The sequence below is a fragment of the Natator depressus genome, chromosome 10 (genome assembly GCF_965152275.1).
Source record: "Natator depressus isolate rNatDep1 chromosome 10, rNatDep2.hap1, whole genome shotgun sequence".
NCBI classification, from domain to species: domain Eukaryota; kingdom Metazoa; phylum Chordata; order Testudines; family Cheloniidae; genus Natator; species Natator depressus.
Genome location: NC_134243.1, coordinates 19,760,921 through 19,782,813, shown reverse-complemented (window position 1 = coordinate 19,782,813; position 21,893 = coordinate 19,760,921). Strand labels below are relative to the sequence as shown.

The 21,893-nt window shown below is 37.5% G+C and overlaps 1 protein-coding gene across 4 annotated transcripts in view; it reads right to left on the bottom strand.

Annotated features, from left to right (window-relative positions):
- The window catches only part of MARF1 (meiosis regulator and mRNA stability factor 1), a 35,684-nt gene that overhangs the window by 3,206 nt on the left and 10,585 nt on the right, over positions 1 to 21,893 (bottom strand). For all 4 annotated transcript variants that reach the window (XM_074965403.1, XM_074965402.1, XM_074965405.1 and 1 more), the window contains exons 6-26: positions 21,363 to 21,480; positions 20,173 to 20,345; positions 17,213 to 17,647; positions 16,573 to 16,736; positions 16,322 to 16,483; positions 15,296 to 15,485; positions 14,432 to 14,610; positions 12,441 to 12,521; positions 11,841 to 12,077; positions 9,800 to 9,919; positions 9,175 to 9,350; positions 8,550 to 8,770; positions 7,195 to 7,337; positions 5,801 to 5,934; positions 4,934 to 5,136; positions 4,123 to 4,350; positions 3,416 to 3,646; positions 3,027 to 3,239; positions 2,116 to 2,176; positions 1,858 to 1,998; positions 320 to 490 (exon numbers count right to left, since the gene is read on the bottom strand). In XM_074965403.1, coding sequence (XP_074821504.1) covers positions 320 to 490; positions 1,858 to 1,998; positions 2,116 to 2,176; positions 3,027 to 3,239; positions 3,416 to 3,646; positions 4,123 to 4,350; positions 4,934 to 5,136; positions 5,801 to 5,934; positions 7,195 to 7,337; positions 8,550 to 8,770; positions 9,175 to 9,350; positions 9,800 to 9,919; positions 11,841 to 12,077; positions 12,441 to 12,521; positions 14,432 to 14,610; positions 15,296 to 15,485; positions 16,322 to 16,483; positions 16,573 to 16,736; positions 17,213 to 17,647; positions 20,173 to 20,345; positions 21,363 to 21,480 — 3,781 coding nt within the window. The remainder of the gene's footprint in view (positions 1 to 319; positions 491 to 1,857; positions 1,999 to 2,115; positions 2,177 to 3,026; positions 3,240 to 3,415; positions 3,647 to 4,122; positions 4,351 to 4,933; positions 5,137 to 5,800; positions 5,935 to 7,194; positions 7,338 to 8,549; positions 8,771 to 9,174; positions 9,351 to 9,799; positions 9,920 to 11,840; positions 12,078 to 12,440; positions 12,522 to 14,431; positions 14,611 to 15,295; positions 15,486 to 16,321; positions 16,484 to 16,572; positions 16,737 to 17,212; positions 17,648 to 20,172; positions 20,346 to 21,362; positions 21,481 to 21,893) is intronic.

The window sequence follows — 21,893 nt, the reverse complement described above, 5'->3', positions numbered from 1 at the left end:
GGTGTGGTGTAGAGTACAGGCACTATGTGTATAGCTATGTGTAACACTGAAAGGCTCCAGCAGGGAAAGGCTCTGGCAGTGGGGAGGCAATGGGACACCACACTGCTAAAAGCAGCAGTGTAGATGTGGGAGAGAGCCATGTAGAATATATAACCTGGGGATTCAGGCACACAGGGTACTCTACTTGCCTAACCTGTCTCTCACCACCTACACTGCTATTTATACTTATTCTAGCTGTGCATGCAGTGTCTGTACTCTACATGCCACTGTAAACGTTTACCTGGCTTCCAGATACGTGCCTATGGCTATTAACTCTTACCAGAGAGAGGTGGAGTGCGTTCCTCAAACTGAATGAGGTCTGCAGACTCAAGAATGACTGGATCAGGTCTCAGTTGTGGGGATGGTAGGCAGGAAGGAACTGGTTCACACAAGAGGTCAACAGGTGATGTATTTGTGAGGCAAAGGAGTTCTTGTTCAGTTTGATTAGAAACTGCAAAAATTAAATGATCTTTCAAAATATCACCAATTTTAAATATCTAAATGCCATAGTAAATATATTAATAGTTGGTAAATGCCAAGTCTGCAGCCAAAATGCTCTAAGGGGATTTATAGACTAAACCCACACTGAAATTTGTTCGACCCAAGTCTGACACACACCCCACCCCCTTGTAACATGACCTGACCTTTGCCAAGCTTGGACCCTGAGAGAAAGGCAAGGGAGTAAGTTCCAGAGGAAGAGAACTTTAAGCAAGAAAGTCAGCTGCCACACTCAGACACTATTTCCATGTAGAAATACCAAGCTCCTATCAACCATTGCAGGAGGACATGTTCTCTTAAGGAACTGATCCCTAACCAGATAAGATCTTAAAGAACATATTTAATTGCATATTGAATGAGGCCTGGTCTACATGTAAAAGTTGGATGTAGCTATGTCAATCTATCATAGGTGTGAAAAATCCACACCCCTGACCAACACAGCGATGCTGACCTAACCCCCATTGTAGGCAGAGCTATGTTGTCAGAAGAATGCTTCCACTGTTGCTCGGGGAGGTAGATGAACCCCTTCCATCAGTGTATAAACCCCTTCCATCAGTGTAGGCTGTGTCTACACTACAGGGTTATATACCAGCATAGCTATGGCAATGTAGCTATGCCAGCATTGTCTGTAGTGTAGACATACCCTGAATCGGTAGTGAGTTCAGGGCATAATATCCTACTCCTCACAGGAACAGTCTTAGTGTGTTCCAACATCAACTAAAGCGTCTGTCTCAAGGGCCATTCTATTACAGTAATCTAGCATAGAGGTGACAAAGGAATTGGTAACCATGGCAAGGTCTGTGCAACAAGGCACAGGCTCCTGGCTACCTGCAGCTGGAAAAAGACTACACCAACAAAACTAATACTGCTATTAGCAGATGTAGCAGCAGCAAGGGAGAGCTAAGGCTGCAAATCATATGCAAAAAAGGCAGTACTACAGCTGCACGTCAAGGTACAGACAATACTGTGCTTGTGGAATTCTCCAGTGGGCCACTGTCATTTACATTTAATATCACTTTAGCTTGTCTTCAACTTCCATTGAGATGAAGGGAATTAAGGGAACTCATCTGAAAAAGATTTTCAGCAACTTGGAAGATCAAACCTTTGTGAGGAGGAGCACACAGAAACAGGCTCCTCCTCACAAAGAGGAATGTACGTCTAAGACCTTCGTGAAAGAAGTCTGATAGCTTTAAACTCCATACATCATAGAAGCTTACTTCAAATAACTAAGTCACACAGCTCTTTCCCCATGCTGCTTTGCTTTCAGTGTATTTCTCCGCAGACTGAACCACTTTATTATACACATTAAGTTTGCATTACCATCACTAGGTGTTCCTAGTTTTAATTCCATTGACGCAGTGGATCCTAGAATCTCCATAATGTGTCCATTATTGTCAGCAAGTTTATTTCCATGATCATCCACATGATCAGCAGGGGAAAAACTGGGTGAGCTAAAACGAGCTTCAAAAAAAAAAAAAAAAAAAAAAGGCAAGTTCATTGGTCTCTGATCGCCTCTAAAAAGATACTTGTAAACTTCAGTGTGATAGTTGGTTTATGAAGTTCAATTGGCTTACTTACTTTTCATATCATTCTTTAGTACTACAATTCTCTTATGCCCATGTCCTTTGATCCAGACCACCTATTTATAAGACAAAAGTACAATCTAACCAGAGCGCACACACTAACCTCAACACCTAATCCATACTACTCCCCACTTCTCACACACTATGACAACATTTCTAAAGGAATGCAAGCTAACCCACCAGACTATTCACATTAGATTGCTCAATTAAAAGTCTTGTCTTGATAAGTAAAAAGAGAAGCTAAACAGCATAACTGGATGTCTGATGCTCATGCATTTTTCAGCCCCATATTTTCAGAACAGATTGGAGAGCTGTTATTGTTAATTGCTCTCCAAAAAGATTAGTTTACTTGAAAAGCTTATAACCAAAGATAATAGGCTGACATCTGAGATGCCACCACTAGAATTCAAATATGTGGCATTCCCATAGCTTTTAGATTCGTAGTAAGGGTTCAAAGTTACATGGCTACTGGGATATTAGGAGGTAAACCTAGCACAATAAATATGCAACTCAGCAACTGCACTACATTGTTTCTCTTTAGCAACTATAGGAAGAGTCAATTCTCACTTGGTGGATGCTAGCAACATTTTTGCTCCATAAAGGAGTGGGGGTTTTATGGAGTTTTTTGCTGCATTTACATGTGCATTCGATTCAAACAATGAATACACTGAGTGAATATGACTCTCTGTTGACAAGTCCAGTTCAGCAAAATTGAGATTGTTAAAATATGTAACATGTCTAGTATGAATTTCCTTGTAAACTATAGCAGCAGATCACACAGAGTATGAAGCAGAATTTCAGTTGCATGATGTATTTAAATTAAATGCTCTAGGAAACTGTTATTGAAGATATTCAGGAATCTTAAATTAACTTAAGATTATGATGCAATAACAACGTTCTTCAGACCTGTGGAATTGCTCCCAGGAGCTCTTCTAGACTATTATATCCATATATTTTGGGCTGCAACACTTCTCCTGTATATTTGCTATATGCTGTTGGGAACTCATGAAGGAAGATCTGCTGGTAGTGGTAGGTGTGAAGCAAGGATCTCACATTCTTTGCAAACAAATACAGATTTGTGAGTTTCACACACTCTTCTGCCACATCATTGGTAAAAACCTGCACAAAAGCAAAGAAATGTCACCATACAAACTTATGCTTCTGTTAGTCACAGTAATATCCTTTGAAAGTACAAGGAAGTACCACATACTGTATCACAACTAAAACCAAATAAAGTGAATAAGTTTTAAATATGGTTCTAAAAACCAAATCAGTTTTCCTAGTAGCTTCCATACCTCAACCAAGTAAGGCAGACTCTTCAGGAGTTCAGATAAGGTCATAAATCCATATTCACATGGATTAAGGGGAGCACTGTGGATAGTTTCATAATGCCTTTTCAGCTCGTCAACAGAAAGAAAGGTGGTTTCATCCCAAGACATCATCAATACCAGCAGTTGTGCAGTCAGAGTACGTAGAGACTTTCTATTTATCAGCTGAATCTGTTTACCAGATTCTGTGTCAGCAGCCTGAAGAATTTTGATGTTAAAAAACAGAAGAAAAATGAATGTCTGGGTTCTATAAAATGGGTATTGTTTGTATCCAAAAAGGCCTAACAAACATTTTCCAGTAGATAATCTAAACTGTAAAAGAAAAAAGCTTTCTACATGGAAATATTTTGACCTTAGAAATAATTCTGCTGCAGCAGTTTTATATAGTCTCTGGTGCCCCATAGGACAAAGCAGTTTACAGATCTATTTATTTTCTTTCAGTCAGAAAAAGTCAAAGCACCAATTCTCTGGGCAAAACACAAAGGAATTTCAAAGGGAGGAAAAAACCCAATGATTCCCATTACAATGAAATGAGGTAAAAATATAAATTAAACGTGCAATCTTGATATTTTAAAACAGTTTAGACAAGGAATTTAATGTCTTTGTTTCTACAAACACACGAAATCTAAGTTTGGTTTTTTTTTTAAATTAAGTCCACACTAAAAACAGTTTACCTTCACAACGTGGCAAAGTTTTTGCATTAAAGCTAGAACTGAGCTGACATCGTAGTCATGAAGGCGCAATGTGTAACCAAATGTTTTACTATATTCTGTAAGTAAGTCAGTCATCATAAGGCAGTTGTCTTTCTGAGATCGCAGCAGTTTAACTAACTGGGCTGCTAGAGCTTTGACCCGTTCCACCTCTGTCAGCGTCAGAATTTTTTCCTCTCCACATTCTAATACCTTAAGGGGGGGGGAAAAAAATGAAGTTACACTTTGTTAATGAAGTTACTTACCTAAGCTGACTGGAAAACCCAGTTTGCAACTAGCATTCAGTAAAGGATATTTATATAACTATTTTACATAACGATTCAGCTACTTTACACAAGACATCTACATGAAAGCAAGCAGAATTACACATTCCTCAAGAGCAAAAATCACGTAAGTCGCACTTAAGCTATTGAATTTAGTCTGCTTTTATTGTCTAAACTAAGTCAAATAGAGAAAGTAAATAAAGTTTGTTGTAAACTAGATTTTTAAAATTCAGTTTCAATAATTCAAGGTTATTAACAAAGGTGGTTTTTTTTAAGTCTTTAACCTGATAGTGTCCTTTAAACAAAAAAATTTTATGGTCTATGAAAAATAGTAAATATAACTAACCAACCAAGTATAATCATGAAAGGTTAGAAGTGCAGGCGGATACACAATTCACAACTCCTACTGAAGTTAACTACCTGGAAATAGCTCTTGATGATAGTAAGAATACAGTCTATTCAGGTGAGAGCTGAAAAATGCTTAAATATACCTTAGAATTTCTAGAACTTACTTGCAAGACATCTGGTATGGCTTCAAAAAGTTCAAGTAGTTTGGTAAATCCATAATAAGCAAGTTTGCACTGACGGCCAAAGTGGTGGTGGTAAGAAGGAATAAATTTATTAAAGGGCATTCGGAAATGGGGTTGATGACGCAGCAAGTCAACTACCTCCTTAGAGAATTGCTTTGTTCTTTCAATTTCTTCCTGGGTACGTTCTAAAAGTGAAAGACATTAAAAGGAATTGAACAGCCACAGAATAGTTAGTTTACAAGGCAAGAAAGGGAATATAAAGAAAATACAGGGCATCAACATTAGCATATTTTTATCTTTGTATCAGCCACAAAAACTATTATTTTTTTGTTGGAAGAACTTGCCAATACAGCAGAAAGTCTCTGCCATGCTTACATATTTACTTTGTAAAATAATCAATCATGTAGCAATCACTGTACAGTATTTACTAAGCAAGTTTTCTTGTCTCATACTCCAACAATTTCTTCCCCTCTAGGCATCCTGCACAAAGTTTAAACTACACCCAATATTACTTAGCAAAATGAATACAAAAACAGAACACTAACATAACATTCAATTTATTCCATTACAGAAATTTTGCTTTTTACATGGCTAGGATTATACATAACTACCTCTTAGTCATGGGATGATGATAATATAATGGCATAATTTGGCAACAAGTACAGAAGAAAATCGTCAAAGGAGAGAAGAGTGACATCTTAATTCTACATTTGGATTTGCTTTTTCCAATTAGCTAATTTGAAGTTATGTGAGAACACAAAATATACTGGCAATAGTGACGGCAGAATGTGATTTTTATAAATTAATAAACTAAAATTTTTACAGATCAAAATGATGATATGGCCATACCTCTTTTGGGGATACAAATTATCATTTCATTGTCTTGCTGACACAAACAGATTGTTGTATCTGGAATTTCTGATATTATATCTGCCAACTCACACACTCCATATTCAGTAACATCCCAATCTTTAGAGAAACACCTGAACAGTTTAAGAAGAAAATTGTAAAGCAATTTCAGAGCGCTGATGTATTTTACACAGGACAATTAAATGTGAAAGTTAGCAGTTTGCACAAACAAAAAAATATAAATATATTAGTTATCAAGACAAAACCCACATCTCAATGAAACTAAAGGCATTTTCACACTGCCAGTGACATAAGCACTTAAGAACCCATAAACCCAGGAGACATTTGTAAATCAAGTACACAAAATCAAATATTCCTATTGACTTCAGAACTAAGAGTCATACACACTGGTGCTTCAGATGTATGTGGAATAAAGAGTGAAGTTATGTATACCAACTACTGGGTGCCTCAGACTGACTTACATGATAAAAATGAGAATTTAAAGAACGTTACTTCACTAATTCAGAACTTTATACAGTAGCTTTGGAGTTAAACAACAAACAAGCAAACATGGCATATTTTCTTATACTGCAAGAAGGCAGCAATTACCATATATAAAACTTCATGTGCTACAGTCTCCGGAAGGCATGTGCCAGCTGCTATCTCCTGACTTCACACTAGGGAAAGTAATGTGCTGAGATTGATTTAAAAAAGATTCTGCTAATCTAAGAATATCAGAGAGATGGAATGTTACTGGCAATGTGAAGACAGCACTAATTCCTTCTTGGATTTTTGCCCATTATTACTCCCCCAATCAATCAGATACCCTTGCTAGAGCTACTAAATTAGACTGGTTTGAAAAATGCTCAGGGCAATTCCCCTCTCCCCCCTCCTTTTTTTTTCCTCCTCCTCCCTCTCCCCCCCCCCCCCAACCCCCTGGTTGAAAGAAGACATTCTCCTTTTCCACAAAAAACCCCCCGACAAAATAGGACATACTTTCTTAAGCTAGTTTGCATTACAAGTATGCCACGCACTGGTGAATAAATGTAATGATTTAAGCGCATGCCTTAAGGAATAAGTTAACAAGATACAGTACCCCAATTTGAAGTAGCAGAATTTTAAGACAATTGAAAAATTAAGTGCTAAAGTAATGCTGCACTGCATTCCAGAAAGTTCCTATAGTAATAATGGACTATTTTCAATCGTTTCTAAAATCTGATAAATTCCACCTTCTGATAATCTAACATCATAATGAAAAGGCAACAATGTAGTATCATGTGTCTGTATTAGAATTCTGAGTGCAGAATTCTAATACAGACACATGATACTACATTGTTGCCTTTTCATTATGACAGCAGATGTCTTGATATTTGGCAAAGACAAAACCAACTTACCAGTGATAAGCCTGTAAGAATTCCCTCACAATAACTTGTTTACTGGCCTGGGATTTGAGAAGTTTCAATAAGTCTTGAGTGAAACGTTTTACTTGGGCCCTGTATGTTAGGGTTAACAAGCGTTTAGAGCCCATACCAAGAATCTAGAACATAAACAACAATAAATCTCTTATCAGCATAAAAGCCAAGCAGTGATTTCTCAGCACTGATCACTTGTGACCTCCTGCCACCCCCCACAGTAAATAATGTTATGAGCTATTTCGGTAAAAAGAAGAACAGACTGTGGTAAGAAATATCAAGTGCATGACTATGAAAGGCTCTCTTTCCATATACTTCTTCCATAACAAATCATGGATCATTAGGAAAGCACAACGAACACTTCCTCCAAGAGAACTGTCATACCTGCTGTACGGGTGATTTAGCGGAGGTTGTTGTAAAATCCACAACACTATACTTCCTCTAAGACCAGCTAACGTTAACAAACACACTGCACTAAAAAGCTACACGGTTCCAAAAGACTGCATAGGATTCCGTGATCACTCAAAGGCAGTATTACTTCATAAAAATCAGGACTACTCAGTTTCAGACAGTCCCAACTAGCAATACTGACGCTCTGCTCTGTCTAAATGCAGAGTATTATCCAAATAGCCAGCTAACCAAGGCGGCTGAAGAGAACACCACAAGCATGAAGACAAAAAGGACACTTCAAAATTAACTAAATAGCCTCAAGTTTGAGCTCCTTGAGTCTACCACTATATATTTAGCTTAGTAAAAAGAAGGTTTAGCAGTGACTTGATCACAGTTTACAAGTACCTACATGAATAACAAATATTTGATAATATGCTCTTCAATCTAGCTGACAAAGGTATAACATGATGCAATGGCTAGAAGTTGGAACTATATACATTCAGACTGGAAATAAGGCTAAGTTTTTAAACGTGAGGGTAATTAACCTTTGGAACAATTTACCAAAGTTCTCCATCAGAGGCAAATTTTAAATCAAGGTTGGTTATTTTTCTAAAAATAGATTCTAGGAATTATTCTGGGGAAGTTCTATGGCTTCTGTTATACAAGAGGTCAGACTAGATGATCATAATGGTCCCTTGTGGCCTTGGAATCTGTGACAGTTAGATCTAAGAGAACTTTACATATATTTATAAGATCTGAAAACACAATAATAGCTGTCATGGATATAATCTCAAAAATAAATGAACTGGTAAACAATTGAATCCTAGGTACAGCCATCTCCTTTGTAGAAATTTACAAGGTTGTTGAACAAATACACTCATGAACTCAGCTGATTCAAGCTGTGACTATATGTGTAAACAAAAGAAAGAACGTGACATTGAACTCACTTGTAATACATGCGGCACTGCTTCCAGTAACTCCATTAACTTGGAATACCCATAGTCAGACACACGACACTGCTTTGCAAAGTGATGATGATATGTTGGGATGAATTTACTGACAGGTATGATACAAGATGGTTGGCTTTTAAGCAGATCTATCACTTCTCTACTGAACTGAATAAGCTGTGGGTTACCTATGGGGCTCTTCGAACGTAAAAGCCAAGGATCTAGAAGGAGAAAACTTTTTTTAGAATGAGGTGTTCATTTCAGACAGACATCATGTTACTAAGAGTTTATTAATACTATTCCTCCACAAATGAGGGAATATCTAAATAAATTTTAGAAATGTTAATATACACTGAAAACTCAACTTAAATACTCAAATTTTCTATTAAAACCTTTGATAAGGGATCAATTTACTGTATGCAACTAATATGAGCACCTTTTTATTCAACAGAACTTTTCTTTCAGACATACTTTAAAAAACAGAATTTAAAAAAAAAAAAAGTTATGGAGACTGAATAAAAAGGGTATTAGTGCTAAATAATTTAACCACTATTAAAAATCACAGTGAAACAGAGTCTGCCCTTTACTGCTGGCTACCCAGTTGCAGATAAAAAGCGATATCTACCTGTAGTTGGGGGGGGTGGTTTGTTGTGTATCCACTTAACAACTTTAATGCTGTTTTGGGCAGTGGCAATATTAACTCCAGGAACACAGGTGATGAGATGCTCCAAGGGAACACCTCCCTGGCCTTCCTGCACCATTTCTAGATCACTGAACTCTGACATATAACAATCAGGAAAGCTTTAAAAAAACAAGAGGTAAGAACAAAAAAATAATTACTAAAATAGTATGAACAACATACCATAACCAATAACCCCATCCACAAACACAAATAATATAAAGGATACACTTCTTGCACAAAGAACTTTTTAGACATCCTATTAACAAAATTTTTCTGTGAATATTTCATAACCAAGACACAAATTAGATTTTGTATGCCTTTAAAAAAACAACAAAAAAACCCAAAACCAAAACACCTTATTGGAAACATTCTTTTAATCCACAATAAAGTAGTCTTTGTTCAACTGCTCCCAGAATTTTTGATAAACGAAGCTGAAGTATCCAAAACTCAGTTACCTGAGAGAAACAGCACTTCAGCATGTTCATAAAAGTTTAATTAAAAAAAGAGGAGATAAAATCCTTACCATATCTATTCGTACATTGAAAGAAACACAGTTAAGCTTGTTTACCTTAATAAAGGCACAGTGCCCTCATGGGTCTGCAGCAGACTATGCACTTGTGGTGCAAATGTCTTCAAAGACAAAATCACAAAAGGAATTTTGTAGGAGTCTGGATCAAATTCATGTTCACTGTAATGACGAGAGAAGTACTTAACTATGTTTACATCATGCTCAAATTGAAGAAAAGCGTATATAGGTACAAAACTGGTGCTAGTTGGAGAGAAGGTTGAGAAAAAGCTAGAGCATGGGGGTTTTCATACTTTTTACAGTATAAACTATGTTAGTCTCATGGACTACCTCCCTTCCCATTCACATAATATTTATAGGTCAACTACAGCAATTGCTTAAATGAAGAAGTAACATTAGATACTCCTGGGGGGATTTTGCTCCACTGCGTATGTGCAGAATTCATGTCCACTGCAGATTTTTTTTTTAAACTATGCAGAAAATACATTCTGCTGGTGAGGTGCTGCAGTTACGCCTTTCACCCACCAGAGGCTGCTGTGATACCAGAACAGAGGGCAGCTGGCTCACCTGCATAGTGAGCAGCTGATGGGGGGGAGGAGAGACTGCATTCCTCTCAGCCCCTTGCCCCCCCCCGGGCCAGGTGAGGAGGCACAGGATGGGGGGGGAGGGGGGAGTGAGAGAACAGACACAGCAGGGAACATGGGATTGCTGGGGAGTCTCACAGACTGGGGTTCAGAAGGGCTAGCGGGTGGGGAGAGACAGACTAGGGCGGGGGCTCAATGGGAGGGAGGGTGCAGGGACAAATGGAGATCGGGTAGATGTGCCTGACTGAATGGGAGAGGCAAGGGGTTAGCCAGGGTCTGCATGGGAGAGGCTCCCGAACTCCCTAACAATTCCCCCGCCCCCCCAAAAACCCAAAACAAACCAACAAAAAAACCCCACCCTGTTCCATACTTCTCCCACCCACACCCAACAACCCTCCAGGTTCGCTCCCAGGCTTCTTCCCAGCAATTACTTCCCTCTCTCTCAGCTCTTCTATTACCCCTGACTCCCCAAGCACTGCTTCTGAGGGGTGTAGGAAATACATTTCTGTATTGTAGTTTAAAGGAATTATTACTCAGTTATGTATTAATTTGCCTAGTCAGGAATCTATTTGTCAAAAATAATTTCCATTTTTTGTTGTCTGTATTGTTAGACATACTTGTTGACAGGTATTTTGAAATACATTACCAAAATAAATGAAACTGATGTGATTATATATTGTTATTTTGACAAATAAAATATGCAGAATTTTGCCAATTTCAAAATACTGTATGTAGCTTTTAAACATTTTTTGGCACAGAATTCACCCAGGAGTCATTAGGAAGACATTTCATGTACTTTTACTGAAGCTGTTGTACTGTGACTTAGCAGCTGGATACAACTAGGAGAGCCAACACCATGTAACCAGTCAGCTATCTGCACACTACCAGCGAGTGCTCTGTTGCCAACTTTGGTTGTTGACAACTAATCCTATAAATCGCACAATTTGTCACTGAAATTTGCTCAAAGTTTAACTTTGAGAAAACAGTGATGTTTTCAGGTCACAATGGGCTGCCAACTGACTAACGATATTTGGAGAGTAAAGTAAGTGGAATTATTAAAGACTTCACAATTATAGTCACAGTGAAAAATTAAGCAATTCTTCTTAACCGCTATAAAAAAAATTCCCCTCTAACAGTGGGATTGAGGTGTGCATTTCAGTCTCAACAGAACAAGCATATTTTATCCTCAGTAATTAGGCTGCAATGCATAAACATCACATCCTCAACAGATGATACCACTAAACCATGATACTAACTTTGATTTGAAGATGGATGTTGTACCATCTCTGCTCTTTTGTTGATCAGGCCTTAGGATCAGACATTTCAACTTTTAATATGTAACAGTGATTAAAACTGCTATAAGATATACATCTCAAAAGATGGTTCACTTTTTTTTAAAAAAAAAAAGGTACAACTTTAGTATAAGGACAAATCAATTTGATAAACCATCTTTTTTCTGTTAAAAACCCCCCCCCAAAACTATTTCATACGCAGCCTACCTAAAGTCTTTATTCAGACAATGCTGCTTACAAATGGGCTCATGATATTCCAGTTCTTCAAATATTATAGGACTGCAATTTGCTGATGAGCCATCGTGAGACTGTGACGATCCTAAAGGACTCTGCCGGGCTTGGCTGCTGGGTAAGAGACACACCAAACGTCCATTTCCTTGGTCACGGATTGCCACAGTATCCGTTAATTTATACAGGTCTGATGCTATTAACTTGTGTCCAAATCTAAAATGAAAAGATTTAAGTGTACTTTATTCATAAAAATAAACATTCAACATACAAAACTAGAACAAATGTTCAATTACAGAATGCAATAATGAACCACAGTGTAAGAAATAATTCACAAGTAGATTATAAGCTACTCAAAATTAACCAAGAGGCTAATTTAAAATCACAAGTTTCCATCTTGGAAGAAGCCAAACTAAAGAGATTTTAAAAAACTAGTTATGGGAGCCCAGTTAAAAATATTTGTGCAATAGACTGTGTACGCAGAGGCTGATACAGGAACAAAAAGTTATTTACTGTACAAGACAGGAATTGTGAATTTCTGAAAAGAGTAATTTAAAACAAGTGCAATTTAGAACCTACTTTTTTTCATATATTTCTGTGAACTTGAATATAGGCAGACAACAAGCAGGAGCATCCTGAAGAATGGACATTGTTTCTGAGCTGCAAATATAATTTTGAAGTGTTAGAAAAGTTTAAGATATTTATTGATATTTAAATTATCTATGTAACCTCTAGTAGCATTCAAATATTCAGTTTCTTCACTTATAGACATAAGGAATTCTTTCATTGCTAAATTACATCACTTAATTCTAATTAAGTCAATCGTATTAAAATGGTATAAGTGAGAGGATGCCTTTAGTTTAAACCCCTCACATGGAAAAATGAATATTGAACGCTAGGACTCTTCAGTCTACTATGATCTCAAATCAAGAAAAAGTATTTAAATGAGCAGAACCCACTGCCATTCTTGACAGCTGAAAATGATGGAACACAACTTAGAGGCAGGAATTAGGAAGCACTTAAATTACATCTGTGAATAATACGTTTGGATATTAGGCATAAGGAGATTGTGGTACAAATTCTGTTATATCCAGGCAACGCCATGGAGGTCAACGCACTTCAGAGAAGGATATAACTACAAGTATTAGACTCCTGCCCTCTAGTTCCATCATCTAGGAGACTTTTCTAAAGGAGTTATCGAAAATCTTGCATGTAAGGCAAGCAGCAGATATTTATGCAAAGTAATACTAAGTCTACATCATTAAAAGTTATCAATTTGGATTAAATCTTGACCATATTAAGAGATGGCTTGGCCAGGAAGAAACTAAGGATAGGACAATGGAATAATGAGAATTAATAAAATGGTCAACTATATGTGATAACAAAAACTGGTTTGCTAGAAAAATTAACCCTCTCCCCAAAATTTCAAGGAATAATGAGCACCATTTTTCCTTAAACCAAAGCTCTGTGTGTGTGACAAAATAAATATTTTCCCTTCCAATGATTTCTTTCAGCATAAAAAGTATATGATGCAAGACTGAAGAAGTATACTTCCTCTTCTATTAGAATCCTCTCAACCTTCTAGGTCTATAATCGTCCATAAATAAAATGAAGGGCTGTATCTTAAAAAGACACAAAAAACCCACAACAAAACCATATTCAGGTGTTTGTTTCTTAGACATGTGAACTTAGTCACATAATTAAATGCGGTGGAAGAGAGGACTCTCCTCATACAACTTTTCCTTGAAAAACAAAAAGTTTTTGGCATCTTTATTCTTTGCTAAAGAAAAGGAATACTTGTGGCACCTTAGAGACTAACAAATTTATTTGAGCATAAGCTTTCGTGAGCTACAGCTCACTTCACAAAAGCTTATGCTCAAATAAATTACTTGTGGCACCTTAGAGACTAACCAATTTATTTGAGCATAAGCTTTTGTGAAGTGAGCTGTAGCTCACGAAAGCTTATGCTCAAATAAATTTGTTAGTCTCTAAGGTGCCACAAGTACTCCTTTCCTTTTGCGAATACAGACTAACACGGCTGCAACTCTGAAACCTGTCATTATTCTTTGCAGTAAATCTGAGTTGTATACAAGTATAAAACCTAGGTTTACTGATAGTCAAAAAAGTTAAATGACTGAAAAGGATCTGTGAGATTTAACGTCAATTGCCTATACTAACAGAATAAGCATATCCGAAAGTTTCTGAATACCATTTACTTTAAGAAGTGAACATAATTAATTTTTCTCTGTGACTTGGGTGATAAAGGTGCAGCTAAGGAAGTTATCCCAGGAGAAGGATGCTTCTACATGAAGATCTGGTACCTTCAGACTTCATTTGGAGTTTCTAGACTGCTTAAATTTAGGTAGTGTTGACCCACATAATACAATAAGAGACTTTTTTCATCTTATCTAAATGTTACATCTGCTAATGAACTGTAATCAGCTGGCACAAGCTATGTTTTGCTTATATTGTTTCCAGTTTTCTTTCACTTAGTATTTTTAGTTTGACAGCTACAGGAACAATCCTTAGCCAGTACACATAATCTAACAATTGTCTAGGCTGCTTTTTACCTAAGCTGAGACAGAGATTTATTAGCAGCTCCTGTAGCTAGGGAGACCTGGATCCTTTTGCTGCCAATTTTGTATCTGTGAAGGTTGTTGACAGCACTGATTGCTTCTTGTAGATTTTCCATTTGAACTATAGCCTTCAACTGATAATCCGTATGAGGACTGAGCTCCACACTCTTTACCTGAAAGAAAAAAAATGAACATACAAATTTATCACAAAAGATTAACCTGAGTCAATTGTCATCTTTAGATATAGAAAAGTAGACTTGAGAAGTGTCAAATTATTTTATGTAACTACCATAGCTTCTTTTAAAGATGTTATTAAGTGGAAGTCACAGAAATGGCCTCTCCCTGAAGTTTTATTTTCTAGAATTGACAGTGAAGTAACATCTACCTTTTATTTCGAGTCATTTTTATAGTGATTCAAAATTTCACCTCAATATTTAGACTGTATATTTTAAAATTTTGAAGCGGACATGAGGAACCAAAGTTTTCAGGGTTTTTTAAAATTTATTTATTTAAATTAATGCTTTGAGCTATCTAAACACATGGGATAGCTCAAAGCATTAATTTAACTCTTCCAGTGACCCTGGATGTACATTTTCAAAATTCTATTCTCCCAATGAAGCAAAAGCATGAGCTCCATTTAGAGTTTTACATACAAAGCCTTTAGTGCGCAGACCTATAAAACTATACACAAAAGAAAGAGTTAAGGTAAGATATATTATGGCATGGTAACAGGAAATACCAAGTTCTGAGTGCCAATATTTTAAGGTATCATTAGATAGCTGTATTCTGTACCTCAAAAGTAGGGCACACAGGCTTGTGGAAAGGGAAAACAGAACTCAAAGGGATTTTATCCTTTACCTTGCCATATCTAGAGAAGATTTCTTGCAGAATTTGCTGCAGGTCCTTTCTGGACAATCTGTAGTCTATATTGCTGATCTGAATATCTGCACCATTTGCAAAGGGATCGGGACAGTCTGTACCACTGGTGTGATTTACCATATTAAAGGCAAGTGGAGATGATCTGTTTGAGAGGTTTGGAGACATACTCCTAATTAAAACAAATACATTTTAGTGTTATTCAATAAATATGATAATTATACAATTGTCTCTCTGTTGATATATGTATGTTAAAAGTGCAAATAAAAAAATTCTAAGCATGGGTTAAGTAAATAAATTTGCAAATCTCAATACATTTTGGTTTTGGTACATATGCATTTAGTTTACATTACTAAACACAGACACTGTAAACTTGCTGGAAACAGGGAAAGGATTAGAATCTCAAAGACAATCCTGGAAAAACTCTAAAATCTGTCTCAAGACTGATCAACATGGACAGCATAAGGTTTGGGGTTGGATACAAATTTTTGTCCATAAAATGTATTTTCTACTGTGTGTTGAGTGAGTCACACTTGTTCAAACAATCTATCAGTAGCAAAGGACCAGAGTTTCAAAGATATTTAGGTGTCTGTGAGGATGCTGAAAATCCCACGAGGCACCTAAATACTTTTGCAAGTTTAGGCCCCAAAATGTTTAAGAAATTGAATGCTTCTGAAATACTGTGAGCTCTGCCACACCCCCCTGCCCAAGGAGATAAGGATTACAGGGAGCAGCTGACGCAAAATAAGTTTAATTAAAAAGGTAGTCTCTCCAGTCTTGTTTTTAAATTCAGTCCTGTTAGCTGCTACCACAGTATTACCAGATTAGCATCCTTATCTAAGGTTGAGCAATGCCACAACCTGTAAATGTTAAACAGAAATATCTCTTGTACTCAAGTCCACACACAGATATATGAAACTGTTTACTTATACATTGGAAATAGCCTAACACCAACCCCAGACTCCATCTCCCAGATAGGAGATGATGCTACATCATACGGATACTTACCGGGATGACCAACAGCTCTGAGACATGAGCAGAGGACTGAGCTGTCTTGATGCTGTCAGTTTACTGAAAGCAGATGGGTAGCTGACCTGGAATACAACTGCATCTTTATCTGTTTTCTCTATAGGAGAGTTGGTAATGCTTCTAGAAGCGGGCGTGTCTTTTCTGTTTAAAAAAAATAAATCATCATCATCGAATAGCTCAATTTCACTACATGAATTAACTTTAAAAACATAATTGTTTCCTTAACATACTTCTGACTGCATTTATAGGTCAATTCTCCTATTCCTGTGTTTTTGGTTGCCAAGCACACAAGATTTGCTGCATTAGAGTTTTGTGGAGAAAGAGTTTGCTCTCTTAACTGGTCTTGCTGGTTTTCAATTTTTATGATGGTCTTTGATTCAAGGCGGCACAGCTCCTTAAAATGAGTAAAACACAAAGGTAGATCAGCCACTAAAAAGTTACTATTCCTTTTCTTCATAAATCTTCCATCTTTATTAAATGTAAAGTAAAATTAAACTCAAGACATGACTTCCTAGAAGGAGCCAGGTGCATTATGTTTTTTAGAAATAAACTAGGAAGAACAGTATATTGAGGTACAGATTTTCACTGCAATTTGTATTAAGTTCTGTGCACACTTATAGAGGACACATATAGAGGACAAGAACCAGACTTGGATCCCTGGTTAGTAAAAGTTGTTAGCGCTCAGACCTGGATATGGATGTGAGGAGAAGGCAGAAAGTGAAACTCTATACTCCTTTTGAGAAAGCACCGCCCATCTTCCTCCACTGATTAAAGTCATGCTAGCACAGGGAGGTAAAGATAAAAGGAGGGGAATGGGGCAAATCTGGAAACACGAGCAGAACACAGCAGGACAGAGAAGAATGGTGGTACCTGTAATGTTTTAACATTTGTGGGTTTTGTAGCAGATCCATGTGTCTGCAATCCCTTTCCCACAGTGGTTTTGGCATTGGAAGACTGATCATTTGAATCTTTGCTGAGGAGGCACAGTTTTGGGTTCTTGTTCACTTTTTTTGGAGACTTCACCTTTTCAGCTCCAACAGAGTTTGAATTTTTTGTTTCATTGAGTTCCTTGTTTTTGGGGGTAAAAGACACAATAATCCTGTTGCCAAACACATCTTCATTTTCCATTCGCTTATGAGCACGTTCAGCACTTTCTTGGTTTGAAAAGCGGAGAATTGCACTGCTGCCAGAAATGCTCATCACCTTCCCTCCACAGTTATCTGATAAACGCCTGAGTCTGTTGCTGACACTTTTGCTGTCTCTGTTTGTTGGCAGGTTGTAAACATATAACAGTGTATGGCATGACTGTTGGGAAAAAAACAAAACAGATTTTATTTGGTTAAGCAGGTCATGTAAGGACTTTGTCATGTAAGAACTGAAATATTTAATAAGCCAAGATCTAAAATATCAGATACTACTTTTTAGGTTATTTTCTACTGTTCCAAAATTCAATCATAGAAGTAATAGGATTAGTTATTCAAGATTTAACTCAGTTGGGAGATCCAGGTTCAAGAAGTCTCAAGCCTTCAACTCCCATATAATTGAAGGATAGGAGAAGAAGCAGCTATTAAGACTCATACTGGTTGATTAGTACAGTACGAATCGTCAATCACTGCCCTGGAACAGTGGTTCTCATCCTTTGTGTTTGCAACCCAAAAATCGGTGAAAAGTCTCATGACCCATCATAACATAGAGGCATTTCTGAACGCACAGGATTATGGAATTTGCATTATGGAAAGAAACACTGGAAGCGTTTGGGTGCTGCAGAACAAAGTAGTGTACCAGGGCACAGATATCAGGGCTGGAGGAGTACTGGCTACCAGGTAGGTGGGGTTTTGCTTCTCTTCTCTGCCGTTCTGCCCACTCTGAAGCCTGTGGAGTCAGCTCCACAGGTACTGGGTTTGTGGATAGGAGGGGAGCAGTAGCAGCAGGAGGCATTCCCTCCATGCCCTGCTCTCACTGGGTCCTAGCAGCCAAGAGATTTTGACCCCCTCTCCAAACTGTAGGCTGTGAACCAATTAGTGCCCAAATCACAATCCACCTGAGGATCACACTATGGGTTGAGCAACATTGCCTCAGAGGATTTTATTCTGTAGTGTGCACTTGCCACAAGACAACCTCCAGGACATGGTGTTACAGGTATTCTTTCCCTGTGCTGGCTTCACCCAGCATTGGCCCCAATACAATCAGCCAGCCCTTTTCTATCTGGCCTGCTGGGCATCAATAGGTCTCTGCCTGCTCCTGGCCCTTCTAGGTACCGAAGGACCAACTCTCACTAGTTCTGCATGCAGCTGATCATGGGAAGCCTCTCTAGACATCCACTGAAACTCTGAACTTGCAGCTCTTGCCTTCCAGCAGGGCACCTTCTTATAGTTGGGTGTGCCAAGACAGTGGGGCCTCTGGCAGAGGTCAGCAAATGCCTGATACACCCCATCACAGAATAGCAGTCATCCCATTAGCTGGAGCATTCAGAAAATTATGGGTACTGCAATGATAGAAAGAGGAGAGAATGGAAGAAATAGCAATCACAGAATTGAGGAACAGGTATAAAAAAGTTGAGATAAATACAGAGGGATGTGTTGGAATGAAATTGGGAATTGCTGCTTCAATACCACAAGATTACCCATAGTGGTAAAAACCTACTCAAGAAGTGCAAATATGCAAAACTAAGAAAATAACTGCTTTCCCACCCATTCTCAGATGATACCTTCACCCTTATTAAGATCTGAGTGACTCAGGAAACAGACATTTTTATGTATGTAGCTACATTTAGAAACTTATGGAAGAGCTGGTGGTTAAACTGTGGTGGAAAAACAGTCCAAACCTGCACAGCTCCTTCCATGCCAAGCCATCTAATGAGTTCAGCCTCCACTGCCATCAGCCTTATTACAATTTCACTGTACCCAGCCCAGCAGACGGAGGATGAGGCCAACAGGCTGCTCACTGAACATGTTACAAACAAAGAGGTGGGTAGATAAGAAAAACAAGACAGCTATCATCGTTTTCTAGATCAGTACTCCTTTCCAGCAGGAATACTTTCAAACTAATTTTAACTCTTCCACGAGTGTTTCATAACCCTTCCAAGTGAGACTGGAAGGATGAAATTGCATTGCAAAGGGGCTGATTTTCAAGGGGCAAGAAGAGAGGGGAGAATTCTCAAAGGAAGAACCATCCAGCCTAACTTGAAAGAATTTTCACCAAATATACCAGCCACGATGTGAACCAGATCATCAGCTTTCCTGATGTTAAAGAGATTCTTTAATTTATATGAAATCTTCCCTGAAAGGGGCCTTTTCTTTAAAATAGTGACATCACATTCACGAGGTAGAAAAATCAAGGCAGCCTAGAGTAAATAAGTTGTTACGGCACATTTCTTATCTTTTGTTTACACCACAAAAGCACAGAAAGACTGTCTTAAAATACAAGTGCATTCCGACACAGCTTGCTTTTAGCACTGAAAGAGAAACAGTGTTTGAGTTTAACAAATGTCTGAGTTTAACAAACTTTTATACAAAATGCACATTTCATTAGGTAAACAATGAGGATTTTAACCGGACTGCTACTTTTTTTCTGCTTTTATTGTTTCATTTTAATAAATCTTAAGCTTTAGATAAGTCATTGATAAAAATAGATATTGGTCATTTAATGATTAGGGATTAGTGCTCAGGTATTCAGTTGAAATTAAGACCAATTCCAAAAAGTTACAGCCTTGTGAGAAATAGCAGTTCTGCTGAGAAGTGTCCTGATATTCACTTACTTCTCCCACAATCAGGGAAATAAAGGTCAATATCTACTTCATATTTTCTACAACAACAAAAAAAGTCACTTACTGGCATTTTCAATGGTAACCTTGGTGGCAAGTCTGAAATAAATTCTTCAAATCTGATAAGCTCATGAGCATGATGCAAGAGTGCTTCAGAAGCTTGGTTCTTATGTACCAAGATTATCTGGAAACCATGCCGGTGTCTCAGGTCACTGAGTTCCAAAGCAAAGTTTACATCAGCTGAAACAGAGACACACACACACACACACACACCCCCGGCAATTATTAGTGGTTAAAAAGACTACTTTAAAAAGCTCTGTCACCAAATCAACAACAAAAAAAACCTTCCAGGGAAAGAATAGCAATGGCAATAAACATTCATGGCAGAGATTTAATCAGCAGTTAGTATTTAAGAAATTTAGGAATCAAGGTTTTATTTTCAAATAGTAGCATTAAAAATTTAATCGGGAGGAGTTAAACTGGTACTGTATGTTTCTGTAACATTTGTTTTTGCTTAAAATGGAATATTATAGCCTTAAGTGAAACCCAATCCAGTACATATCACACAGTTCATTAAATACTTGTGACTGTAAATTTAAGTGTGTATATTGTATTATTCTCCTGTAATAGTGAAGCATTAAACATATCTGCATTCATTATGCTCAAAGTTTAGAGAAAAGGAGTACTTGTGGCACCTTAAACACTAACCAATTTATTTGAGCATAAGCTTTCGTGAGCTACAGCTCACTCTGTAGCTCACGAAAGCTTATGCTCAAATAAATTGGTTAGTCTCTAAAGGTGCCACAAGTACTCCTTTTCTTTTTGTGAATACAGACTAACACGGCTGCTACTCTGAAAGTTTAGAGAGTTTTCATAGAGACAAGTACTCAATATAACAAAATTTATCTGAAGTTGGCACTTAAGCCTCCTACTGGCTAACACCATTATTATTAAGAGCAGTCTATGATAGTCAATGTGATGTGGCAAATAAGTTTCCATGCTGGTTTAACAGAAGCACTAAACAGTAATATTCATTTTCTCATAGTTAAGTTTACTGTTCTACCAGCATCACTGGAACTCATCATGAATTCTCACTTGAGCACTTTGCTTAAAATAGCATGGATTCTAAACAACTTGGGGGAAAGAACACTCAGTGTAATGTCTGAAAGTTTGACTGGAAATTCTCAACAAGATTCTGTTCCCTACATCTTACATAAAACCTTTCACTGTGTTCTTCAATGTGATTAATATTCTTACTTGATACAAGGACCACAGTAGCAGGTGCAGTGTGTGTATCAGCAAACCTTCTAAGACTCTGTCTGAGCTTGTCATCAGCTGCATTCTTTGCTGTGGCATTGATGTGAGCAACAGTCACCTGCAGAATTGCAGAAAAGAACTGAATGTGAAGACTGCATTAACTGGTAACAAATCTGACAGGTTTTTTTAAAAACACATAATAGGGATTAGCCACTGAAAAAATTGCATAGTTCCATGTATTTTAAGGAGTTAATGCACACTGTATAGATAATGATATAGAGTATACAGTATACAAAAGCTATGAACTAGAACAAAGGTTTCCTGGGAGAAAAAAAAAAGTTAGAGAAGTTATAAGAACTTCAAAGTGGTTAAAAATTCCTAAGAGATTCCTGTTGAAATAAGCAGACCTAACTAGTTTACCTTGGCACATCTAACTCTACCTTTAAAGAGAAAAAAGAAGGTACATGCACTTAAATGTATAACTGAGGAAATTATAATACAGCAAACAAGACTGTTTTACTACAGATATAT